At 43.7% G+C, this 19,163-nt stretch overlaps 1 protein-coding gene across 1 annotated transcript; it reads left to right on the top strand.

Moving 5' to 3' along the window:
• Positions 1-224: 224 nt before the first annotated feature.
• cacng4b (calcium channel, voltage-dependent, gamma subunit 4b) lies at positions 225-17,956 on the top strand. Its single transcript, XM_030408786.1, has 4 exons — positions 225-931; positions 11,108-11,191; positions 12,575-12,715; positions 12,941-17,956. The coding sequence occupies exons 1-4, from the start codon at positions 709-711 to the stop codon at positions 13,465-13,467; spliced, it is 975 nt and encodes a 324-aa protein (XP_030264646.1). The 5' UTR covers positions 225-708; the 3' UTR covers positions 13,468-17,956.
• The last annotated feature ends 1,207 nt before the right edge of the window (positions 17,957-19,163 follow it).

Here is a 19,163-nt window from a genome sequence, read left to right as displayed (position 1 = left end):
CCATCATCTCCCCTGTGACTGTGAGTTTTGTCATAATCCTCGCTGTTGAGTTCAGTGGAGAGTGTCCAAACGTCTCACATGAGACACACATTGTTTGGCTAATTGATATCTCCCCAAAGATGGACTCCAAAATGCATCAGTGAGTGACCCAATTGAAAACTGTAATGTCACAGCACAGAGTTTTTTTTTTTTTCCCTCCCTTCTTTATTCAGCGGCACACCTCCTCCATTGGTTAGATTTGGTGAGGGTGGGGTCTCACTTAAGAGCCACTGACGTAGCCGTCTTTGGTTTTAACCGAGGCGCAGCCTTTGTAGAGACAGAGAAAAGTGCTTTGAGACTAAGATAAAGAGGTGAAACAGAGGAATGAAGTGGTGAGAGGAGGTTTAAAGTACACGATGTTGCTGTCGTGCCGTCCTGCGCGCTTCGAGGCTGTGTGGAGCGTCTGGAGTGGGCACAACTGGTGTCCTCTCTCATCCACAGCAGCAAACAGTTGGTTCTGAGCATCAGGTGATCGTCTCAGACAACATTCCCACTTCTACTTCTAATTCTTGTTCTTGTTCTGTCTCTGGGTGGACACTTTTTTTTAGCAGAGGAGCAGAGAGAGTGGACGCGCCTGAACAAGTATGACCAAGGGATCCGCGCCCTGACGCGCTTCGGTGAGTGCATGTTGGACCGGTGAGAGTGACTTGTGGACTAGTATGAAGCGCCATGGCTTGGTGTGACCGCGGGGTTCAAACGCTGCTGGCCACCGTGGGGGCTTTCGCTGCCTTCAGCCTTATGACCATCGCCATCGGCACGGACTACTGGCTGTATTCGCGGGCGTACATCTGCAACAGCACCAATGCCACCACGGACGAGACCCAATCGCAGCCCAAAACCAAGAAGGGCGACCTCACCCACTCCGGGCTGTGGAGAATCTGCTGTATTGAAGGTAAGCCTTATACGGTGATCTGCATGCTAATCTGCCACATACTGCTCTTTTCTGAAGCAAGTAGTTAGAATTCTCTATTTTTTCTGAGGAGGAGTGTGTTTTCCCTCAGTGCGCGCAGACACAAGGGCGCACTCCTTTTACGCGCGGCAAAACGTCTCAGTTGGGAGATGGGGACGCAACAAAAAAAAAAATCATAACGGTGGGGAAACGTTCAGAGGTTATAGGTCACATGGAGAAAGTTGCGGATTTAAACCAGCTGAAGTCGAAGATTTCCGACAGAAAAGCGTCCCTAGCGCTAAACTCGAGCCGTCTGCCAACTGTTACATCGAATTGTTGGAGCGCAGGGCCCGCACAGCAAACACGACTGTTATAGTCTGCGAGAGGCGGCGATGCCAAGCCGGCGCGTCGGAACCCATTCACTTTTAAGCCGGTCGCTGCCAGGCAATGTGCGCGAGTCTACTTTCATTCATGTCTTCGTTGTATCCGATGCTGTTGCTTGGCAACATCTCTGACATTGCTATGGAAACATGCCCAGTGACTTAAAAATAGATGGCTCAGAGTTCACGTCATGTCCGAGCAAAATAGAAGAACATAGTTTTAGTTAAAGAACATGAAGTGAACCTCCCCTAGTTCATCTTTTCATCCTTTTAAAAGTATTTTTTTTTATGTTTGGAGAGGAGGTGCGCTGGCAGTGACGTCTTACTTCAAAGGCAGACAGCCGCTCATTCATTGACCAATCTTCCTTCCGGCCACCCCTTGACTTCTCGCCTCCGCTATCAATGAATGAGTCGATGTTCCTGGATGGATTTGTTCATGTCACAAACGTCTGGCGTCATGAGACAGAAATAGAAGGAAAGTAACGAGATAAAAACTGACGTATCTTATTTTGAAAGCACACCAAAACTTACTAAATGTATCGTCAGCTGCACACAATACAATCCCACACATGTTCTGCCCTGTCTGAATATAAAATGTGCACGCCAAGTTGTTTCCAGAACTCTATTTCTTTAAAGGGGCACTATATAGTTTTGGAGAAGAAATTCAAACGCAGAATTTGAATATTTACAATATTAGTGGGGTCATTTCTTTTTCTTCATAACTGAATAAACAACAAGCTAGAAAAGGTTGCAGGGTCCGCCATACCTAGACAAAGTAAAACAGTATAACAGTCAAAATCAGTCAGTGATTAAAATTTCTTACCCAAAACTACATAGTGCACCTTTAACTTTAGTAAACTGCAGAATTAAGAAGGATTTTGGCCATAGCTACAGACAGGCACTTCAGATTTACAGACACATGGATGTACAGGAGGAGGCATCCTCCCTCAACACAGCACATGAAGCGTGACACATTTTTTGTGTCATTTCTGGAGCATTATTACAGGAAAAAGTGCAGAATGTGTCGTGAGGTGGAAACTTTTTCTTTGGTCACCTTCAAATTCAAGAAAAATCTACGTACGTTTTATCATCTTCTGTGTTGATACATTAAGACTTTTTGGATTTTAGGGCATTTATCAGACGCTTTTATCCAAAGCCACTTACAGTAATTCATACAGTCATACACTGATGGCGGTGGCTGCCATGTAAGGGGCCGACCAGCACACCAGGAGCAGTTAGGGGTTCAGTATCTTGCTCAAAGATCACTTCAACGTGCAGAACCGGGGAATCAAACCAGTGACCTTTCGATCACAAGAAGCTGACTCTACCCCTGAGCCACAGCCGCTCTTTTTATCAATATGAAGCCATTTTTATCTATATAATAGGATGCTGGGCTTCTTCTCCCTAAAAAGCAGCTGAATATTTCACAGTTGTCTCCACGAAAATGAAAAACAGTAACTTGGCATTGGATCATGTGCTTTTTCCATTATTTGCATTTGATTCTGAAGATTATTTGGTTTCCAACCACATTTGCCAGACTTAATGTCACTGGAGGCCCCATACAGCTGTCATCAATGATTAAACTGACTCCGGGCTCATCCTGCGGTGATGATGGACGCTTTAGACACATGTGAAGAACATCCTGCTGTGTTATGACACTTGCAATTTGCTGAGAGTCAGGCGTGGCTGGGCACCTGTCTGTGATGTGGACAGAGTCACAGTCTGCGTTTACGTCCCTCCGAGACCCGGGCAAATAAAAATAAATCACAAAAGCCTGCCATCTATTATGTCGAGCTTTGATGTAAGTAATGGGAGGTGGGTTAATGACGGTGGAGACAAAGGCCGGCTCTGTGCGACGAGGCTTCCTTCCCTTAAAAGCAAAAATCTTACAAATAAAACCCCGGCCTATCACATCACTCTCTCCCCTGCTAACAGTTTTACTTCTGCGCCTCTGCTGAAACTACAAGGTGCTGGACAGTGGCTCCGTTGTCATGGAGACTCATAAGTATAGAGAAGACAAAGGAGGAAGTCTCAGCCCCCCTCCTCTCTCTCACACACACACACACCCCTCTGGTCATAATGACAAACGCGCTGTGTTGTTGACGGGTATGACTCTGTGTGTATCACAGCTACTGTGGAGAACATCACTACGTTTGGCTGAACAGACTGCAGCGACAACACATTGCACATTTTCTCCTCAGAAGCCTCCAGTGAGTTAGCTTCAGTGTCTCCAGTCGCTCTGCCCGGCCATTGTTTCCTGCGCCGCGTTTCAGGAATACACCGAATGAGGTCATCCACCGAGTCCTTTGCATTTCTCGAGAGTTGTTTCGATTTTCTCCCCCCCCTCCTTTGTTTGTTTTCTCACATGAATGCCGCGAGGCCAGGGGTAGCACTGAGTGCTGCCTGATTTGCATCAGAATCGGCAATGCATCAGAGGCTGTCGCTTACGTGCGACTCGAGTAAATAATACCAACCCTGACAATGAGAAGTGACCTAATGAGTAATCCAATCAGCTGGTCCATATTTACAGTAAACATTCCAGCTGGAGGTGGGGTGAGGCAGCTTTTTTTTTTCTAAGATGGGGGGGGAGACGGTGAGGAGGGCTTTCATTTAGGGTCGCTTTGTCGTTCCCATCGTGCACTGCAAGTCTGTAATTAAAACGCGCCAACTATGAAGCTGTTCAGGGGCACTAATTAGCCAGCAGGCCCTCACTGCCACCTCTGTCACTATGTCCTCCTCTCTGCTTCATGTGCTCTCTCTTTTCAACTCTTTATATGTTTATCTCCTCCATCCCCATCATCCTCTTACCTGTTTTGTCTTCTGTTGTTCTTCTTTTTGAGTTCACCCTCTGTCACCCCCTTTATACCCACAAACCCTCAGTCGCTTTTACTCTAGGATGCATTTCTTCTCTTATTTTAATGAAGTTCCCTGCGTCATGCCGTTTGAAAATAGGTAACCCTAAAGGAAAAGTTTGAAATGGTGGGAAACTGACTTTCTCGCAGAGAGTAAGGGGAGAAGATCGATGCCACTTTAATGTTGACATGCTAAGCAGTGGCGGACTCAGGATGTTTGAGGGACCGGTTGTATGCAGTGGGGAACCTGCATGCAGAGAGTTGTGATACATTTACATCCTGGAGGGCCCTTTAATGTTTTATCTTCTATAAGGGCATCAGACAGGGCACTTTACTAAAAGTATAAGGGACTGAGTGTTTTTCCTGGAAACAGAAGCCTTCTGGATGATCTGGATCTTAGCTTTGCTTCTGAAGACAAAAATTCATTTATCCTTTTACACGTTGGTTTTTGCATGGATTTTACAAATAAAGCATTGTGTGTTAATGGTGAGCTTTGGAGGTGATCGCAGATGGATTTTGTTGGCTTTGGACAGAGTCAAGAAAGCTGTTGTGGGCTTTGTATAGGACTCTCAGTAAAGAGACCCGGGGTCAAATCTTACATGGAACATAATAGGATAGTAATTTAAGTTATTTCTTTCTATTTCTTTACAGTTTTCTGTCGCTGTGTGGTTAGGCTTATGGAGCTGAAATTCTTGGTTAGGTTTAGGAAAACAGGGTTTGGGTTAAAACACACCCCATCACAACGTTCCACATGTGTGTGAGCGTTCTGTGTGTGATGGCCCTGGAGCAACATTAATTGTGATGGTGATGGAACAACACAACACCGTGATTTTAGCTAATTTTCATAGTACACACACACAAAACCTGAAAATAACAAAATGAGATAAGAAAAAAATGAAACAAAAAATATTGTATTCATCATCAAACACAATATCAATCTCTAATCGCACAAAATACAATACGATATGAAAATGTTTTTATAAAATGTATAAGAGAGGACCGGTGGGCTGCAATGCAATAGAGCTTTAGTCTCTATACACACTCAAAGAATAAAATCCCAAGCATCGCATTGAGAAGCCATGATATATGTACATTTTTGTAAGTAAGTGACAATGCATAGCAGTCTTCACAACAGACCACAGGAGGCTTGAGATCTCAGTTTTCCTCTAACAATGCGGTAACACATGCACAGTCTACCCCAAGCAGGGCTGCGTTTGAAGGAACTGCTGCCTGGTGACAATTTAATTAACCAACTGTCAGTCATATCAACACCGAATCACTGATGTCTTTGCCAAATTGCTTTTCTTTCTTCCTCACTTGGACCGGGTAAAAAAACAAAACAAAAAAAATCGGAGGGGTTTGTTTGATTACACAGAGGCTTTTATATTCTGCCCCGGCATTCCCTGCTCGCTTCCAAACTAATAAATGCATGTGTCTGTGGGAGTGTGTGTGTGTGTGTGTGTGTGGATGTCTGCATTTGATATCGAGGCCTGGCGTCGGTTCTCTATCTGTTTACAGCTTCATGAAACCTAATCATCCCACCTGCTGTACACCTCAGAGCGCTTCTCCCCTGTCAGTGTTCTCACACTCTATCTCAGACCTAAAACGCCAAGCGGACTCCAGGTCTGCTGTGAGTCTGTTATGTGAAGCTCTACTGCGAAATACATCACCTGCTGGAGGCTACGTAGTTCTGCGAAGTGCAATACCGAAGTCGCTTTTGATTGGCCTAATCATCAATCAATTTGCCGAGCTGTTGAAGTGTGAAAATTAAGAAGTGGGGGAGCTTGAAGGCTGTGATGCACCTCACTCCTGGAGAGCGACGACTCATTGAGACAGTGCTATTGGTGTATTCCACCGGGGCCGCTCCCTTATTGGCCGAGCACCGCTAATTCAAAATAATGACAACGTGCATCATCCTGTTGCTAGAGGCATCACAGCTGTGACAGCTGCCTCTGATACACCGTGTGTGTGTGTGTGTGTGTGTATGTTTTGTGTCTGCGTGCATGTGTCCATTTGTGTCTGGCAGTCGTGTACTGTTAAGTGGCGACAGATCTGTGACGGGGAACAGGCTTTGTTGGTTGCCAAGGAAGTGCCGTCGCTTATTCGGCGAGTTTCAAATTACAATGGAGATGTCAAAAGCAACCTTGGAGATTGTTTATGTAAATGAGCTTATTAAAGACTAACAGGGGTTGCCATGGAGAAGAGGAGGAGAGGCTCAGCACGGGGCTTTGCATCTCCAGTCTAGGCCAGGAAATCCTTTATTTCCTGTGTTATGTGCAGAGGATTATTTCTCAATTTGTCACAACACGATCACCTTGTACCATCCAACAGATTTGTGGATTAAGAGCTTTTTTATTTGTAACCAACACTCCGGTGACCAACTATATTTCTGTCCAGTCCAGTATTTTGACATTTTGGGATACGGTGACAAAATGTGTCTGCAGGACTCATGTACATGGGCACAGATTAGTTTTTGTCTAATCTGTCGCTTACTTTTTAATTACATATAACCAAAATCATGATCTTTCGCCCACCTTAAAGCTACAATATGCAAAAGAAAATTCACAAGTTAGTCAAGTCAAACTAAAATGCATTTCTAGGACACATCTAAAACCAACATGACTTCACCAAAGTGCTTCACAAACAGGGACAAAAACAAAATACGGTCATCAAAACAGACAGCAAAAGATCATGCAGCATTCAAGATAAGGTCCCTGAGCAACAAATTAGTTATAATCAGTGACGATTCACAAGGTGAGGCGAAAGTATTGGTATATTTATGTGAAGAGAGGGCTCTTCACCACATCTTCTCCACCGGAAGGGCACCCGAGAGGGCACTTGATTATGTTTTATCTACCGTAGTGGCATCCAAGTGGGGAAGAGAATGTGAAGAATCATGAGTTCTGACATTACAACAAAGACATCAATGATTGTATCGCAGAGATATCTACTGAAGTGAGCATGCAAAACCCGCATGAGGTGGTTCCAGAGGTGGGCGCTGCCTGTTGTCCGAACCGCCCTCGTAACCTCATCGCTTTCAAACTGTATTCCTTGTCATCAAACTGATTTCCGTTGGTCTCAGAAGCTGTGTGTGGTTACAATCGGACCATGTTCACTGAGAGGCTGATCCCGTTTCTGCTGCCCACTTGCCCGGCTCCAGTTCTGGTGCTTATTCTTGTGCCACTCCTCCAAACACTGAGCTCCAGACTGCATGGCTAACTGAGCTAACAAGCTACAGTCAGCAGCAGTTAACGGTTACTCTGGGGATATGCTGCCGACAGCTAGCCAATTCTTATGTATTGCGCCTTTAACCAAAGTGAATCCTTGGGTTGAGCATCTATCGGCTCAAACGAGTATCCGGTTCAGATAATGTACTTTTTACGAGCACAAATATCATCAGGTAGCTGCCTGAAGTTTCCTTTCCTTCATGCTTATACAATATTTGTCTCTTACTCTTGTGATCGAAAACATGGATCTGTAGCTCAATTCTGAGGCTGTTCTATGAACATTTTTCTGACAAATTACGGATAAAACAACTTATATAGCCTATAAAAATGTCAGGCCCAGTTACACCCATTTCCGGTTTAAGACACGTATGGAAATTAACTGCAAATATCTTTCTCTTCAGTCAGTTTCACAGCTTTTACATTGCGCGGCCGTCCTCCGACCTTTGTTTCGCAATCCACATTTTGCCCTTTAACGCTCTCTCCGCCTTCCCCGATTCCTCGCTTGCCGATTCCCTGCTCTCCTCCTCCTCCTCTGTCTGAGCTCCTCTTTAATGTGGCCTCCTATCTTTTCCTTTTTCATCCCCATCATTCCTCTGCTGCCTGCGCTGCTGTTGTTTCATTTCCTTGTACCCTCTCTCCCCGTTTAATCTCCTCCGCCCTTCCTCCCAGCTAGTAAGTATTCAGACTTTATTTCATTTCTTGAAGGGTCGATCTGACGGCCTGCGCGCACACACACACACACACACAAACTAAACATAGACATTGAGCTGATAACTGTCACTCATAAATCATGAGCCTTGAGGCCTCTGCTTATAATCAGATCAGTTGTGATATTGTCTTTTATTTCTTCCATTCTCTCTCTCTGTCTCTCTCTCTCTCTCTCTCTCTCTCTCTCTCCCACACACACACACACACACAGGAGACAAGACAGAGGCGTCAGACTGGCTGGGGGAGCAGGGGACTGGACTCGAGCAGAGGATGGAGAATATTGTGCACAAGTCCAAAAAATAGTATAGTAGTGTTCTGTCTGAGTTCACAGTGAAAAGAGTGTTGTTTAGTAGAGAAGACACAAACGCTTTTTTAAAAAAAAAATGCACATATAAAATCTGCTCAAGCCCCAGACGCTGCAGCATGATCTAGTGTTTACACGGCAATTAACAGCACAGCAAAGGTGTCTATATTTTCGTAATCTTCACAGTTCTTGATCTAACCATGAGAGCAAGATGTCTTTTTTTTCACAAGTCTCATATCGCTGCTTAAAATAGTCCGCAGCCCTTTTTTTTTTTTTTCCCATCAGTGACTAGACACAGAAACTTGTGCTCCATTTCCACCGACTGATTTGACGCTAATTAATTTGATGTCCCTTATTAGGCAGCAGACCTAGTTAATGGAAGCGAGCGTGGCCTTAAAAGCTGTGGCGCAGACAGTGAGGGCTGCTGACCCTTTCGGCACCTGTGAAATGGGGTTGACAGGTGTCTGTCTGGCACAGGCTTGTGATTGGGAAGTTGAACATTTTAGGTCAGCTCTTCTCGCTGCCGCCTGTTAAGCCATTAGGGATGAAAAAGGAACTCGGTATTACATTCTGATCAAGTGTGCAGCCGTAATTTCAAGTGGTAAATGTGCCACCGTTATAATAGTCAACTGCATTAAAGTGCTTGACAGGTGTAGCCGCACCGACGAAGGCTGTTGGAGCTTATCGAATGGTCAGTTGCTTTCCCTCCTTTCCCTCCGTGATTTAGACGAACACAAATACACAATCATACATATGCTCTTGTGAAAATATGCGAGTGGAGCCGCAGCTCGGCCCACCTTTATTTATCAGTAGGTGCTGTTTGCAGAATAACTTAAGTGTTGTGGCCATTCACAGCCTAAATGGGTGAATGAATAGTCAAAGAGCTCCCAGCATTACCACCGCCACACTGAGCACATCCATTAACCCCACCCCCAACCCATTTCTCTCCAGACAAGGTGTTGTTTATACATCGGCTCAATTACAGCTACCGCCTTCTCTTGGTTTTGACCTCTCTCTCTTTCTCCTTCTCTCTCTCTCTCTCTGTCTCTCTCCTTCCACTCTGTTCTCCCGTTGCAACTCTCGGCGGCGCTAAAAAGCTTCCAGCGCACGCTCTTTTGTTCAAATAGGCTCCTTGTTCCTCCCAGCACTCAGCCATTCACCTGAGCTGGATTTGGACACGCGCCACAACCCCTCAAATCCCCCTGGGCAATGCAATCTTAATCCCGCCGCCGTATAGCATATGCGCTGATCCTGGGAACACGAACCAACCCTCCAATATGTGTGCTCACCAAGCTGTGAACTTGAGTTTGCAGGATTCAGGGAGCTCTGAACAACAACAACAACAACAATCATTGTCTGACCCCGAGTGTTCTTTTAAAAGTCAAGTTCAGAGGTCAAAGTCTCAGCTATAGTCAGAGGTGAAAACCATCGGGAGGGTAATGATCAATCCTAGAGAATGTGTTGCTTCTGGAACCAAACACAATGTTGGTTTACAACAACTTCCAGACAGAAACCTCCCGCTCTCACACTAGACTGCAGACAGATTGTCCTTTTTTCACAATGCCACGTCAAAGTGCATACATGCAATCAATCCAAAATGCATGCTTGACGCCCTCATATCTCATTAATAACAGCAGTTTCAATAACATCGTCTCTGACAATAGTTCAGTCAGGAAAAGCTCTCGTCATATTTTTAACCATTTATTGCAGCAAATGGAATACAGTCATGTTCTGAGCCAAAAGTGGGAGCGCAATGCAGAAAACACCCCAGGGTATATAAGAGTGAGCCCAAAGCAAGACTGTCAATGCAGTTTGTGTTTTTTTTAAGCGTGAGCTCTGGGAGGACTTGAGTGGGAGCGGTTGCGGTTGTTGTTAGCATGACGTCACTGTGATTTGGCCTATGAAGTTTCTATTAATACACATTGCAGGGTCCTTTCTTAGTTTTTTGTTTTTTTTTAGTTCTTAAAATAACACTCAAGGCTGCTGTTTGTCCTCATTTTAGCTCCCCTCCTGTCTGTTTCGCAGTTGGCAACCCCCTCCCTCCTCTCTACGTCAACACACTTGCATGACTCTCTTTGCCTCTTTCTTTTCTTCAATTCATCGCTTGGTCTGTTCGGTCATGTAAACCGTCACCAGGAGCGCTGGAATTGAAATGTGTGTGTTCCTCATGCGGACAGGACCGCCTCTTTATGGAGTTCTCTGTCCTGATTGGACAAAGTGGGCAGGGATACAGTATTGCTGGACATTGAATGGTCAGTGTGCTCATGAGGACACGCCCGTTCATTGAAACGACAGCGCCCAGTGGGGAACGTCCAACACCCGCCTGACTACATCACTCACTCAGTATGACAGGATCGTTTAAGGAGCCGCTTTGCTGTATTCCAGCCAAAAATAACCAGCAGTAACCCGAGAAGTGACTTCCCACTCCTCCCTCTTTTATCAGAGAGGGGAGGACAAGTGTGTCTTACTCCAGTGGACATGATTTAACAGGTCACTCGGTTGGGAGAGACTGCAGCTCTGCCTGCAGCACCCACACATCCTTCAGCCCGCTGAAACCAACAGGTGTTTGATGGATTCACACCAACAGTCTAGACCCCGAGCGTCACATAAATCCAGTTTAACCTCACGCATATATTCTCGATCCTGTCTGTCGGCAGATCAGTCCTCATGTTCTAACCATCACGTGTATCCTTCTGATTGTCCTGCAGGCATCAATCAGGGCAGCTGTTACAGAATCAACCATTTCCCTGATGACAACGATTACGACACGGACAGCTCCGAATACCTGCTGCGTAAGTGCTGCCCATTCATTCTCTGTGTCCAGCGTTGTTGGAACCATCAGCCCTGTTTCAGGAAGTCCACGGACCTTTAATGCTGTCTTATTATTTGGTTCTGGGGTTAGTCTCCAAACAGGAACAGAGACTCATGCAATGCAGGATACCGTATCAGACTACGATCACAGCCCAGGATATTTTGCATCTACATTTGTGTCTCACCTCTTTGTCAGATTATTTTGAGGCAGTTAATCACTCGTCATATGATGAGACATTTACAGGTAGCCTTGCCAAACCCGACTACAAGGTGCTGTATATGTTTTGTCCGAAAGCATTAACTAATTTTTTTGTTACTCAAGAGTTTCAATTGACTCAATGTTCATGCTTGCTAGTCAATTTGCTCCAAAGCCACAAAAGCTCGCTTGTCTCTGTGGCTTCAGACATGGAGCTCAAACACGCAGAGACTCTCGTTATCATTTTCTTATTAAGAATTTTAAAAAGGTGTTGAAAATGGCAAACTGCAGTGCAAACATTCCATAGTTCATTGTTTTTTATTGCTTAATTACTTTGATTGATGCTGGCGCAGGATCGTATGCTGATTTGCATTTTCCTCATTATTTATATGATGTGAAGCATGTTGTGACTTGTGCTCACAGCAAGAGGAACTTCTGTACACTGAACTGTGGGGAAGAGTGTTTGTTGCTGTGTGGGGACATAATATCCTTGTGAAAAAAAAAAACATGATGATCCTTTTTCATCTAAGGTACTTTTCTGTTAAAAATGAAAATGGCAAAGGCCTTCACTTAGTTTTGCATTAGTCTGATATAAAAAGAGATAATCAAATATCAAAAGAGCTTAATTTACTGCACAGCCAATTCAGCATTTGCCTAATATGCAGAGAAGAACAGAGCAGACTTATCAGACTTTGGACAAAGTCCAACTGCAGTACATTAGCCAAGAGGGCTTATTCAACTCTACAGCTGAATAAGCTCATCCATCCTTGGACACTTGTAAAATGGCACAGTGATTCATTTCTGGGGAGGTGATAGTCGGTGAGGGCTCTTGTTCCATCCCACAGCTGATTAGCAAAGCTTTGTCACAACAAGGCCCCGACGTATAAAAGGTAATGGAGTTTTTTAAAAATGGATGATAAGAGGTGAGGGGCTGGATAAATGAGGGCTCAGCGGGGTAATGAAAATTCAAATTATTTAATAAAGTCCATTTTTCTTTAACATAAATGGTTGTTAAATGAATTTCCAGATCGCACACGCATTTGCCTGTTATTGGTCTATTTATGGTTGTATTTTGGTATCTATAAAACTGATTGAAATTAATCCTGTCCACCCATTTTCGGTGATTAAATGATCTCTTTGCCATGTCCTCTTGCCTACATCCCTGCAGGTATAGTTCGGGCCTCTAGTGTGTTCCCCATCCTCAGCACTTGCCTGCTGATGCTCGGCGGGCTGTGTGTCGGGGTCGGCCGAGTCTACAACAAGACAAACAACGTCCTCCTCAGTGCAGGCATTCTCTTCGTAGCTGCAGGTGAGCAGCAGGATTACACTGTCAGCCATGCTCCCAATCATGTAAGGGCTGGGGTTTTATGATCAAGGAAGGCAGTTTGATGTGGCACCTGTTGTACGCATGGTTTGATCACTGTGACTGGGAAAGGCTGGTCATGGTTGGTTCTTGGTTCATCTCTCCATTAGGATTCTTCAATGTCTTCTGACTCCTTCTTGACTCTGCTGTCTTTTGTTTCTTGCTTGTCAGGTCTGAGCAACATCATCGGCATCATCGTCTACATCTCGAGCAATGCAGGAGACCCCAATGATAAACGCGACGATGACAAGAAGTACACTTACTCCTACGGCTGGTCATTCTACTTCGGTGCCCTCTCATTCATTGTGGCCGAAACCGTGGCTGTCCTCGCCATCAACATCTACATTGAGAGAAACAAGGAAGTCCGCTGGAGGGCGCGGCGCGAGTTCATCCGTTCACTCTCCTCCTCCTCCCCGTACTCAAGGATACCGAGCTTCCGCTACCGCCGGCGGACGTCGCGCGCCAGCTCTCATTCTACAGAGGCGTCACGGGAGAACTCGCCCGTGGTTGGTTTGAAAGGGGTGCAATCTTCCAGCGGGGCCCTGGATGAGCTGTCCATGTATGCCCTGGCAAGGGACAGCGTGACAGAGAATACGTACAGCCCCGAACATGAGGCGGCCGCTGAGTTCCTCCAGGTCCATAACTGTTTCCCCAATGATTTAAAGGACGGGGTGAATCGCAGGACCACACCGGTGTGAGGGGCATATCGCTGGGGCTCGGGGTTCACCTGGAAGTGGTTGTGGGCTAATCTGTTGGAGCCCGAGGGCTTGTGATAGCCTGCCATCATCACAAGAGACAGTCCTTTCTGAAAAGACCGGAGCAAAAGGGGGGACAGAAGACGAGCCAGTCAGTCATCACCTGCTTGTAGAGATCATCGAAGCAGTATAGAGTTACATTGTCTGTGCTGTAGCCAATGCGAAATTAGTGTTAATTTGTCAAAATGCTTAAAGGAGCAGCGTTTGGATCTCACCCTGTTTGTGTAACGATCACTAAACATTTTGGATGAAGTGAGAGTGAAGCGTTGAGATGTGCTAATCAGCAGTATTCTACCTGTAAAGTATGTAACAAGGTGCTAAATGAAATGTACCCTTCAACTTGAAAGTGTTCCATTTGTGCGTGCAGTTGCTATAAAGTGTGGACCTCTGTCCCAAGTTTGTATTGTGCCCTCATAACCAGTTTGGTCTTGCCTTATACTCTAATCAAAGGTCTGAAAGAGACAGCCGGGGCTCTGTCTCTCAGCTGTCCTTTAAAATAATGTATGGCCTTTTAGACAAATTATAAATATTTTTAATGCATCATTTTTCACAACAGTGTGGTTTGGGAGTCGGTGTCTTAGCGAATGACTGACTTGCTGCGTTGAAATGCGTTTAATGTTTAGTATTTCGGGAGATTGTTCGAGTCAATCATCCAACATAAAAAGGTTTTGTCTCCCTCGCTGTCTCTTCCTTAATCCTATTCTTCTCTGACATTTGTCGGTGGAACAAAATGTCCGTTCTGTCAGTGGAGCACTTCTGTTGAATGGCCCCTTTTTGTTCACTTCCATATCAGTCCGCCGTCCTTCCATCACGCCCCCCACCCCCCATGGATGTGACATTGTGAATGTGCCTGTCACGAGAGAAGAGCCGCTGACAAAAAGGGGGTGCCCAGTACTGTGAAAACGGCACAGGTCAGGACGTCCTTTGGCTCTGAATGAAGCCTTGGGATCCACAGAGCTTGATGGATAATGATCAGAGCCAGACGGAGAATGTTTGTCTGTCTGTCACACCCCTTGCAAGTCCATCTGGTCGTCTTTTTTTAAAAGAGGATCCGGCCAGGAGCAGAGGGAGCCTCGTGTGGCGGCGTCCCTGAGGGATTTGGCTCTAATAACCAGACACACGCCCGTGTATGTGTGAGTGTGTGTGTGCCTAAGTCCACACGTCCATCACCGCTCTTTCTTTTAGTTCTCTCAGGAAAAAAACTGTGTTGTTATGGCAGGTTGAAAACTTTGAGGTCCCCTCCAGACTTCGTGGTCAGCCCAGTCTCTTCAGTATGAATACTGATTACATGACTTTAAACTTTTAGACCGCATGCAGTGAATACGCCAAAGCCCAGTTTTGCATCAGGATCGTGATTCGGGTAAAACAAAGCAAAGGTTTTATTTATGATTCCTTTAGTTTGGCTACTTACTCTCCGACTCCCTTCCGGAGGTTATAGAGACAGGCGACCAATTGAAAAGCACCATTTTCTTGATGGAATTTCTTTTTTTCGTTCAATTTGAACTTTGTTGGAAATGTTGTGCATCATCATTCAGTTCTGTGGAAAATAGGGACACCCAGACTGTCAGGTGAGGTGATATAAACAGCTGTCCAGGGGAGGATAGGTTTGACTGACAGGTCCAACAAAAGTAGGTCGCTGGGAGACTGGTGTTTGTGTCCAAGTGAAACCTAACATTTTTGCTGACTTGTTTTAATTGAAAGAATGTAACTTCCATCACATAAAATATGTTATTGATAACATTCAGCCACTAAATGAGCCATTCCCTCATCTCCCTACTGTTGCATTCATGCCAAAACAAAGCTTTGGTCCAAACCATCTGCCCCTCAAGTGGTTGCCAGTTTGTTGCATTGGCTTATGTTGCTAACGTTAATGTTGCCAACATTAATGTTGCTAACGCTACCTAGCTAACATGAGGCGGTACAGTATGCAGGGTGCATCCTGTTGACGAAACACAGATACCACGGGATACCAATGGTGTGATACTATTGGCTGACAAACCTTGTTAGAAGTTGGAACCAATTGTCAGAACCGTTCATTCACAATAATAAAAATGTTTTCATAAACACAACCAAGTCATTTCGTTTCTCAAATTTAACCAAACTGCGACAGTTTCGTTTAGATTTTTGTTTCAATGTTTACTTGCATACAAAATTGAACTTTGGTGTATGCACTCTAAGCAATTTCAAAGCATAAAGTCATGTTGGTTGTACACAGATTGATGAGATTGGGTTGCTGTGGCAGCGGTGGGAAATGGACCAGTGATAAAGAAAAACCTGGCAGGAATAATTTGAGTAAAAAAGAATAAAATACCATTAATAAAAATACCATTACTGTATTTAGTAAATGTTGTGAGTATTTGCTTGAGCTTGCGCCGAGAATCAGCTGGGGTTAGGGTTTTGTTCAGTCTGAGGGCTATTCAGTTGGTTCCGGTTTAATAGGCGAGCTCGCTCAACCACACAGGAGCATTTGATTGTATTTAGTGTGTTTGATATGCCATTAGAGATACCACTTTGTATACCAGGCTGAGCTCATGTAAAAGAAAGCCATCAGTGTAGATCTTTTATTTTACAGTTTGGGGAAAAAAGTAAAATGTGTTTGTTTGTAATGTAAAGCTGTAAAGTTGTATATAAAAGTACAATAAAATACACAAAAGAGAGGGGGAAAAAAACACTGAATGTGCAAAGAGATGAAGACAGGGTTCAAAGCATCATTTGACTTAACAGTGTCAATGATAATGACTTGATGCAGTCTGATATTGGTCATACTATTAAATCTACCATTTTATGTTAAGGTAAACAAACGCTGGTTTTGTTGTTATCAGTCAAAAACAATTAATCTACTGAATATTCTGTTTTGTAATGTGAAGTACAGTAAGTTAATTTAGGAGATAAAAAAATGAGATTTTCTATTCCATGTGTATGCGGCAGCTGTACTTTACTGTATGTGCTAAAATTGATTTATGGCTTACTGTTGTGAATTAAGCACATTCTCTAGTTTTTTGAAGAAGCAAATGTCTACAAACATTTGAGTTTGGATGTCCAGACCGGAGTGGAAAAGTTGGAGTTGTATTATGAAAAAAAAAAAAATCACAAGGAAAGAAACTGAGGTGTCAAAAAAATAACTTCATTTTCAATATGTGAAAAGATAAAACCAACTGGAAAACATCACTATTACCTGCACATATTCTTATTTTTTGAGTGCCTTTTTTAATTTATACACTGTATTTTCTGCTTTCTATTTAATTCTGAATTTACTTCAATTGTTCATCATCATCATCACATTTTATTTACAACCCAAATCATACTGTTATAGACAAATAAACTAAATCAGGTTTATACTGTTATGCTTTAGTGGTGATTTCTTTTAACAAGACTTACAGTCATGCTAGCTGTTATGGAAGTGTTGCTAACATTGATGTGCTATCACGTTCACAAGGACGATGTTGAAAGGTGATGTTTAGCAGGTTCACTGTTGACCATGGTCAGCATTTTAGCCCAGTGTGTTTGAATGATAACTTTTACCAATTAGCTGTAAACACAAAGTACGCCTGAGGTTGATGTGAATGGAATGGAAAAGTACTGACAAATTAAAAATGTAAGTGGATGATGGCACTAAATCAAAAAGGATTACCAATGCTATCGACATATATCCCACGGGATATGTGCACCAAATTTCGTGGCCATCTATTCTGTAGCTGTTGAGACATTTCACTGATTTCCACAAACATAAACCTCCTGGTGTTGCTCGAGAAACAATCAGGTGATCTTCAACATCTGAAGATTCATCCTCTGAGGACCATGAATTTCCTCAATGGTAGACAGAAATGTTAACTGCGTTACTAAAAATCCACACATCTGGCGATGTAAGTTAATAGGAAATCCCACCAACTATGTATAAGCAACACATGTACACATGATGTATATGAGTTATGCATAATAATTTGACCATACATTCATCTTAGTGTAGCTTGATTTCCTTTGAAGGCCTTTGAATGCAGTGCTTCATTCACATTTCTTTGGCTGACCTTCTCTGAGTCCTGAATGCCTCTTCAGCTCACCTGCACCAGACTGAATCACTGTCATCTCAGAGTGAGCCATGAGCCATCTCATCCTCCTATTGTTCGGCAAAGAAATAAATCAGTCAGCGTCATGCTGATAGCAGCGCTCTTTGATCAAAATGTTATAAAGCTGTCATTCTCGCTCAGAGAGATGCTACCTGATCTTACCAGTTTTGTTTTTTTTTTAAATTCAGCTGATTCATCAGTGAGCGGAGTGAACTTCTCTTTTCTGAATGTGTGTGAATCATATTATTGTCGGGATTGAAAAAAAGAACGAATGGTTGGCGGTTGAATGGAGCTGATCAGCCTATATTCAGTTCTTGTGTTTTAACTTCTCAATGCAGAATAAAGGCTTCTCCACATTCGAGTCTTAACTATTGTCGACCATTCTTTTTAAAGGGGTCATACATGAGCCTTCAAGAAAAATAGGGATGTACCCATCAGTATCTCTCTCTTTGGATCTTAACTCTTTATATAATAACAAAAATAAATCACAAAAATGTTGTTATAGGACGAAGCTGTTCAAAAACCTGGGAGCAGCTGGAGAAACTGTTGTTTTCCTTGCTCATTTCATTCAACCACCATAACTGGAATCAGTCCAGTATTGGGCTACATAAGAAATACAAATGACTGTCAAAAAGAACATTAAAAACTAACAGTAATGGGTAGCAATTCACGGTTGCAGCAGCTATTCTGCTAAATTTGGCGTTACCTCGCCAACACCAGTGTTGTTTTGTTGTTGTTGTCACTGCTTGCTGATGGCAATATTTCCCTGTTAATATGCAATTCACATTTGTTTGGTTCCAATCTAAGTTTTAGGACAAAAGGAATTATGAAAGCAGCCAGTGGCTGAGTTTTGGCTAACAACACTAGTAAAAGATGTCCAGCTACCGTCAATCGAGACACTGAACAAAGTCCAGTTTTCTCCAGCGACAACTTATCCAACTAGCTCATTACAGACATGAAGTAATCGAGTAAGTCAATGCCTCATTGAAAGTATCGGCGTCCACGGAGGGTTCAACCTCTTTGGCACGTGTTGCAGGTGTGCTAACGTTAACCTGGTGTTTCCTTAGCAGTGTTGCTTTGGCAGGCGTTTCATTTTTTAAAAAATATTGCCTGTCATGTACGTTATGCTTATATTCTCAGGTATCTCCTTATCTCAGACTTATCCGATGAAATAAAATTTCATTGGTACCCTTAAATACAGAGTACAGCGCGCTAACCCAAAGCACACCACAAGCAGAATTTCTCCTACACTGCATGTGTAATCATGCTGATGAGATTTCATTTTGAGAAAAAGAGGAATGTCTATGCAGCTGTTTATCTAACTGGGGAAATTAACTTTTGACAGTAATGTCTGATGTTGCAGTACAACAGCTACATCAGCTCCTCGTAATTTCCACCTAATTTAATCTCTCTTCAGTGTGAGCTCATTAACTCTCAATTCATCGTCCCACATCACCTCCTGCTTCACGTAGATCAACGACCAAAGCTTTTTTGCCTGAGCCTGGTCAAGTGAGCCTGGACGACGTCGCAGGAGGGCGAAACACGCGTGGTAACCAATCCCGTTGTTTTGGACAG

The sequence above is a fragment of the Sparus aurata genome, chromosome 23 (assembly GCF_900880675.1).
Source record: "Sparus aurata chromosome 23, fSpaAur1.1, whole genome shotgun sequence".
In the NCBI taxonomy this organism is placed as follows: domain Eukaryota; kingdom Metazoa; phylum Chordata; class Actinopteri; order Spariformes; family Sparidae; genus Sparus; species Sparus aurata.
The sequence above is the reverse complement of the archived record's forward strand: the minus strand, read 5'-3'. Positions and strand labels throughout refer to the sequence as shown.

Excerpts from the sequence above, each read along its gene's own strand:
- cacng4b (XM_030408786.1), top strand. The coding sequence starts at position 709 with ATGGCTTGGTGTGACCGCGGGGTTCAAACGCTGCTGGCCACCGTGGGG. Across the intron at positions 11,192-12,574 it reads CAGCTCCGAATACCTGCTGC|GTATAGTTCGGGCCTCTAGT; the intron begins GTAAGTGCTGCC and ends ACATCCCTGCAG. Across the intron at positions 12,716-12,940 it reads CATTCTCTTCGTAGCTGCAG|GTCTGAGCAACATCATCGGC; the intron begins GTGAGCAGCAGG and ends CTTGCTTGTCAG.